General features: G+C 36.8%; 1 protein-coding gene across 3 annotated transcripts in view; it reads left to right on the forward strand.

Moving 5' to 3' along the window:
• LOC141917639 (5'-AMP-activated protein kinase catalytic subunit alpha-1-like) overlaps positions 1 to 6,757 on the forward strand; it is a 44,996-nt gene extending 38,239 nt beyond the window's left edge. For all 3 annotated transcript variants that reach the window (XM_074810992.1, XM_074810991.1, XM_074810993.1), the window contains 2 exons: positions 281 to 407; positions 3,563 to 6,757. In XM_074810992.1, coding sequence (XP_074667093.1) covers positions 281 to 407; positions 3,563 to 3,807 — 372 coding nt within the window. In that variant the 3' untranslated portion in view covers positions 3,808 to 6,757. The remainder of the gene's footprint in view (positions 1 to 280; positions 408 to 3,562) is intronic.
• Positions 6,758 to 7,074: the final 317 nt, after the last annotated feature.

Consider the following 7,074-nt stretch of genomic DNA (forward strand, 5'->3'; position numbering starts at 1 on the left):
AGGACTTTGTAGCAGCATAACTGGTTGTATGGTTATTTTAAACTAAATACAATATTTCTATGACTACTTAAAACATTACACAAGTATCTTTTATAAAACCGATATTCCTGTGAAATTCCATTTAATTGATTAGGCCTAATCATTCCTTATCAAAATCATCAAAAATCATCAAGTCATATTAATAACAAATCAGTAACAATACCAGTGAGTTGAAATAAGAAAAACAATATACAGTGTTTCTCAAGCAGTTCTAGTTACTAACTCAAATATCTTGTACTAGGTTGTAAATCCGTACTATCTGCGTGTTCGAAGGAAGAATCCAGTGACAAGTGCATATTCCAAAATGAGTCTACAGTTGTATCAGGTGGACAGCAGGACGTACTTACTGGACTTCCGTAGCATTGATGGTGTGTGAAGACTTATATAAGTTAATGGAGTTGTAAGGGAAATAATTCTAAATGCAAATATGTCTTAATTTACTCATTTGGAAGTGAAGTAAATGTTGCCCTTTATTAGTTTAAGCCAAGCTAGATCTGAATCAGTATTTCTTTATTCCTTCCTGGTCTAGTGTTCCTGTGACCAAATGGTTAGCTGCTTAATCCCTTAAATAATAGCTTTTTAGCTGTATCAACTCCTGAACTGCTCCATTTTGTGCCTACACCAGCACTAATGTTATCTGAAAAGCAGATTCATGCCCGGCATGCAATAACCCAGTCTTAACACCCTCAGGAGAGATATTGTATTTATTCAGGCCTGGGTGCTCGGTGGACTTTTCCACAAATCAAGCACACCAACAGCAGATTTTTGTGCTCCTTTTATACACAAAAATCAGAAGTTAGTACTTTTCCAGAACACGCCTATTAGATACTGATTGGTTAGTAATTAACATACAATTAGAAGACAGCTTACCTAACGCTTCTACTACTACACATGATCAGGGGAAGGGTCTTAATCTGGTCAGGGGTCTTTTTGACCTGTAGGTGTGTTTTTTAGTATTATAATGAAGGTGGTTCACTTTAGGACTCTCAGAAGTTAGTTTCATTGCCAAGTTAAGTAATCGAATAGTCACTCTGCCAGGTTGTCAAATAACTCATCCTCAACACAATCCCAGACATTGTCTTTATGGTCCAGAACGTTCTACCTATTTTTCTAAGTTTTGAAGATCAAAGTCTATTCTTTATGAATTTATTATCACTTCCCATATGTGTGATAGCTATAGCTACTAGCATAATCATTAACCATGGCTATTTGCAAATGTGAAGTATACTATATCACTAATACCATTGGTGCAAAAAGGGAAGGACTGTGGGAGGCGAGATTTGGTTAAACCTAAACTGCCTTTGGGGCCTCATCCTCAAATTTAAACACTAATTTAGATCTGAAGTAAGTATGTGAACATATTTTCCTAGTAAAGATTAAAACTTTGTATCTATGCATGCAAATTTGACTTGGGCTGTACATTGCTGTACTGGGTTTGGCTGAGATGGAGTTAATTTTCTTCATAGCAGCCTGTATGGTGCTGTGTTTTCGATCTGTGACTAAAATTGTTGATAACACACCAGTGTTCTGGCTATTGCTGAGCAGTACTTGCATAGTATCTAGTCTTTCTTTTTCCCCATTGTGCTGCACCCAATGAGTAAGCCTGGGGTGAACAAGAAATTGAGAGGGGACACAACATGAACAGCTGACCCCAACTGACCAAAGAGATATTCCATACCATATGATGTCATGCTCAGCATAGAAAGCTGGGGGAAGAAGGGGAGAAGTTTGGAGTTATGGCATTTTGTCTTCCCAAGTAACCGTTACACATAATGGAGCCCTGCTTTCCTAGAGATGGCTGAACACCTGCCTGCCGATGGGAAGGAGTGAATGAATTCCTTGTTTTGCTTTGCTTGTATGCACATCTTTTGCTTTACTTATTAAACCATCTTTATCTCAACCCATCGAGTTTTCTCACTTTTACTCTTCTGATTCTCTCCCATGACCCACCAGGGGGAGTGAGCGAGAAGCTGCGTGGTGCTCAGTTGACAGCTGGGGTTAAACCACAACAGTTTTATGCTGTGTTTGGTCAGTTGGGGTCAGCTGTCCCAGCTGTGTCCTCTCCCAGCTTCTTGTGCACCCCTAACCTACTCGCTGGTGGGGTGGGGTGAGGAGCAGAAAAGGCTTTGACTCTGTGCAAACACTGCTCAGCAAGAACTAAAACATCCCTGAACTATCAACACTGTTTCCAGCACAAATCCAAAACCTAGCCCCATACTAGTACTATGAAGAGCATTAACTCTATCCCAGCCAAAACCAGCACAATAAGAGCTAATAAGAGACTGGCCACAATGCTTGTTTAAGGGCATAGTAGACTAAAGCAGAATTACCTACAGCCAATGGTGTACGTGACATGCCTAGGAAAACATGTGGCATGGAAAAAGGATTTACTGGAATATGGCTGGATTACAGTATAAGGTGGCTAAGGCTCTGTCTTGTGACAGTTTAACCTGATCTGACTGCAGTTCTTGCCTTGTCCTTTCTGACAATACAAGTGCTTGCTTAGGCCCAGTAGTTTTTGATACAGGGGATGAATCATTTTCCTGTACTGACCTACTGCAGTATAGGACAAATGCCATTCCTGTTGGAGGGGAGATGACTGCTTAGAGCCATGCAGCTGGGGGAGGGCAGCCTGCTGCATTCCTGGCCTCAACTCTTGAGGAAATACAACCCAAGGGCATGGATTTGCCACCTCTCTTCTAACAGTGAAGCTGATTTGACTTTCCCTTCTGTCCACCACAGCTAACTGTTCTCTCTTCCTCTTACCAAACTGTAGTTTAAAGTAGGTTTAATGTGAAAAGGCAATCTCTCCTGTGTTCACTTTCTCCTTGAAATATTTTTTTCTGGTGCCAGGTGTGAGTCAAAACTAATGTTGAATATTTAAAGTAAGAATAGAGATACTTCAGCAGAACATTACCTTCAGTATGAAGAAGAAATAGTTCCATCTTAGAAGTAAACTTAAACTGCTGCAGCCCAAATGTATATTAAGGGGAAAAACTTCCAAAAATGAAGGATAAATTAATGTAGATGCTAGCAAGTAATGTATCAATTAATTATAATAAAAATACAAATAACAAAGTATAAATAACCAAATAGAAAAAACCCAAATATAATAAAAATAGTTGATACTAGCAAAAAGCATCTACAAAATGTTCAAACTGTTATTTGACTTAACCTTATGATGCTATCCTGTTTCTGTTATAAGTTTAAACTAAATCAGTTGAACTATTAGCTGCTGAAACTAGTTCATGAAAAATATGGTAAGTGCTGGTCTAAACTAGATCAGATAGTCCTGGAGCACAGTTCAGAGCACAAGAATAATTTGCATAAGGACATTTGATTCTGTGTTGCTATATGTATAAGCTTTTATTTTGTATCAGGTATATACAGTTTGCAAAAGCTGTTAATGTATTAATATTTTAAAAACAAGATTAGAAGTGTGAGAAAGGGAAGATGTTTACTGTTCCTATAAATGATTTGATACTGATAACTAATTTTCCTCCTCTCTCCATTTGCCCCCCAGATGAAATTACTGAAGCAAAATCTGGGACTGCAACTCCACAGAGATCAGGTTCTGTGAGCAACTGTAGATCCCGTCAAAAAGTTTCAGATGCTGATGCACAAGGAAAATCTGCAGATATATCCCTTACCCCATCAGTGACCTCTTCACTTGACTCTTATAAAGCTGACTTAACTCCAAGACCAGGGAGTCATACAATAGAATTCTTTGAGATGTGTGCAAATCTTATTAAAATACTTGCACAATAATTTTGAAGATGGGCTTATTTCTTTTGCAGCAATAAGCATGTCTAAATCAGTCAGATGCTTCCAGTTATAATAAAGTTAAATTAACTAAGGCACTGAAAATGCTAGCCACAGAATGCAATTTGCAGAGAGCTTGGAATGATTATGGGCAGTTATGTATATTATTTTGAAGCTGGAGTGAATTCTGATTGTCTGCTGTCCAATAGAATAATACAGGTACAGGAAGTCACATGCCCTTGGGGCAGTGTTCATAACACTTTACATTGATTGCACATTAGACTTCATATAACATTTAAGTTACATGGACCTTTTTGTTTTTTTTCACTAGTAATACATACATCCAGTGCACTGTAAGTAAATGTACACTTACTAGTTCTGTGACCTAAGTGTGACTTGTTGGTCACCATCTACAATTGTGCCTCAGTTGATCAGAATTTTCAACATCTAACAGTAATGTGTTAAAACTGCTGTGTTTCCTCCCCCTTATTTGACAGTAAAAGATAAAGAATCGTTTAATGCATTATTATGTACTACTTTTAATAATGGATAAATTTGATTAAATGCACGCAAATCCAACCTGGTGGAAATACATGTAGGTGCTCTGTAATGCACTACGGGTGAAATTCTGTGGGCTGTAAGTAGAAAAATTGAGGCCACAATAGTGGTGAGAGATTTAATGCTGAGAAGACTTGGCACCCCATGGGCTGAAACAAAATGTTGCTCTGTGAAGGAGAACTGTCAGCAGGTTCCTGATCTGTGCAGATTTGCTAGCTCATACCTTAGTGTGGTAGCAGCACAGCAGCTCTCCACTGCTACTGCTGGCTGAGAATCTTGTTCCTTATAAATGTGTGCATGTAGTTAAGAGCACAGCCCTAAGGGCTCTTGCATGCTGTTCCAGAATCTAAAATTTACAGGTTTTTTAAATGTATGTTAATACTTTGATACAGCTGTTTATATTGTATGCTAACTTAGCATATATTATATAGAATTCACTTTGCAGTTGAAACTACATATATAGGTTTAGGTTTTCCCAAGCCACCTTTATAGTGAACTCTGCCATTTAAATTGTGACATTAATAGTCCAACTTTTCAGTTGAACATTTAAAACTGATCATGACAACTTGCCTGCTAATATTCAAAAAGTTTTCAACAGTAGATTGCTATTACCAATGACACAAATCCTTCTGCATTTATGATTCTTGCAATGTTTTTGGAAGAAAATTGAACCTTAAATGTTAAAATCACAGCTAGTACTTGCACAAATACATTTAATCTCTTTGTAAACTGGATGTAATTATCCACAGTTCCATTTTCATCTAGCACTAATAGATGTAAACATTAAACAATAAACTATGTCGTAAACATATAGTTTTGCATTCAAGAATGAGCATTCTCTTCAAAATAAACTTCATGACCTACTCAGTTTCAAAGATTATTCTCCCTGTTAGGGACTGGAAATCAAGGCATTACTATGAACCGTGAAACCTGGACTCTTAAAATCAATGGGGGTTTTTGCCAGTGACTAGCTGAAAACTGCTAGCTACAGCTATAAGAACAGTCTAATCCAGACCAACTGGCTTCAGTTCAGAAATTCATGCTATGAATATGCACAGCACAGAATTTGAAGAAACTTAAAGCTGCTTAAGCCCTGGAGCTGCTGTAACTGCTTTCTGAACTGAGCAATGGTGTGGTCTGCCTAGTATGTATGTACAAGTTACAACTTCAGTTCTTTATCCTCAAGTGTCACACAAAGTCCCTGTAATGCAAGGTTGTATTAATCTATCTCAAAAGTGGAAGATTTCTCTTAAATAAAGCTTTGTGTTTAAACTCCTGTGATTGAGGTGTCAACATGAGGGATCAGATGCAAATCCTACTTAACTTTTGTTTTTTTGGTTTTTTTAGCCTTGTAAAAATTGGTTCTGATGTACTGAATAAATCAGTGTACTAATTTTTGTACCCTTTTATTTTGAAATTGTTAAATATTGCACTTGTACAATATAACAAATGCACAGGTTTTTGTTTTTTTTTTATTGCAGTAATTTCTCATCTGGAACTGATTTGGGATCACTGAAAGGGTCTCTTGCATATGTTAAACTAAATATTTGCAAATAGTATCTGCTCCTGGTTTGCAAATTTGTAATGCTGACCACAAATGCAAGGTGTCAAGGTGCAAATAGCTTTTAATTCTTATATAGTTTTTTGGCCCTCTTGTGCATTAAGGCAAACATGGTTTTTACTTTGTCTTGGTATCTGGAAGTTAAAAGTAAGTTTCTGGCAGGAGTATACTGTATACATAGTTTTAAATAAAGTAAATTGGTATGATAAATAAGTTTTGATGGCCAAAAGTTTCCTGATGGAACAGAGTTGGTTTTTTGGGGGGTTTTTTTGATACAGTGTGGGGGAGGGAGAAAGGGGGACTGACAAGCTATTTGAATCCAGAACAGTTGTTTGTTGTGTAACTTTCCTATACTTTGTAAATCTCGCTGTTGAAACTGCTTTCTTCAGATGTTCCTACTGATCTTGCAGACCTTTTTTTAACATCGCACTAGTATCTGCCAATAGGCTATGAAACAAAACTTAACTGAGAAATCTGCCAGGGTTGTAAGGAGGCAGTTTATGCAAATATACAAATTGGTCAAGTATGTTACTCTGTATTCCCAAACTTACTCCAGTTGCATTACATTTGCATTATGCAAGTTGCAAGTTGCATTATCTTGCCTTTGTGTTGTAATTTTTTCAAAAACATGGATAAACATGATTGTCCATGTGCAATATAACTCACTAGGTAATGGATAAAAATTTAATCTTGGTGGTTCAATATTTTAAAAAACCTTTCATGATTGTTTTGATATGAGTGTTTAATACAAACTTGGAAATAAATTTTATTTTACCAGTTGATTACTATTGTAAGATATAAAGTCCTGTTCTTTAACAAAGATGTGTCTACTTTCTATGTTGTGGGTTGGTTTTTTTTTTGACAAAGCTGAATGCCTCAAATGCTTGTTTATTACTAACTTCTTAAACTCTCAGAACTTAAAACTAAGTAAACATACTAAACCATCTTGTTTGAAACTGTGTGCATGCTGTCTTCTGGTGTTATATAGGTTTTAAATTAATAGACAAACTTACACTTATTTTAAAAACAACAGTAATTATTATTTTAGAATAAGCAGCAACACGGCAACTAAAATTATTGCAGAATTTCCAGCTAGGCAGGCTGGGTGCCACCAACTGTGCTAGCCTGGTGACTGACTATTTTCCCTTAGATCC

This window comes from Strix aluco, chromosome W (genome assembly GCF_031877795.1).
Source record: "Strix aluco isolate bStrAlu1 chromosome W, bStrAlu1.hap1, whole genome shotgun sequence".
NCBI lineage: Eukaryota > Metazoa > Chordata > Aves > Strigiformes > Strigidae > Strix > Strix aluco.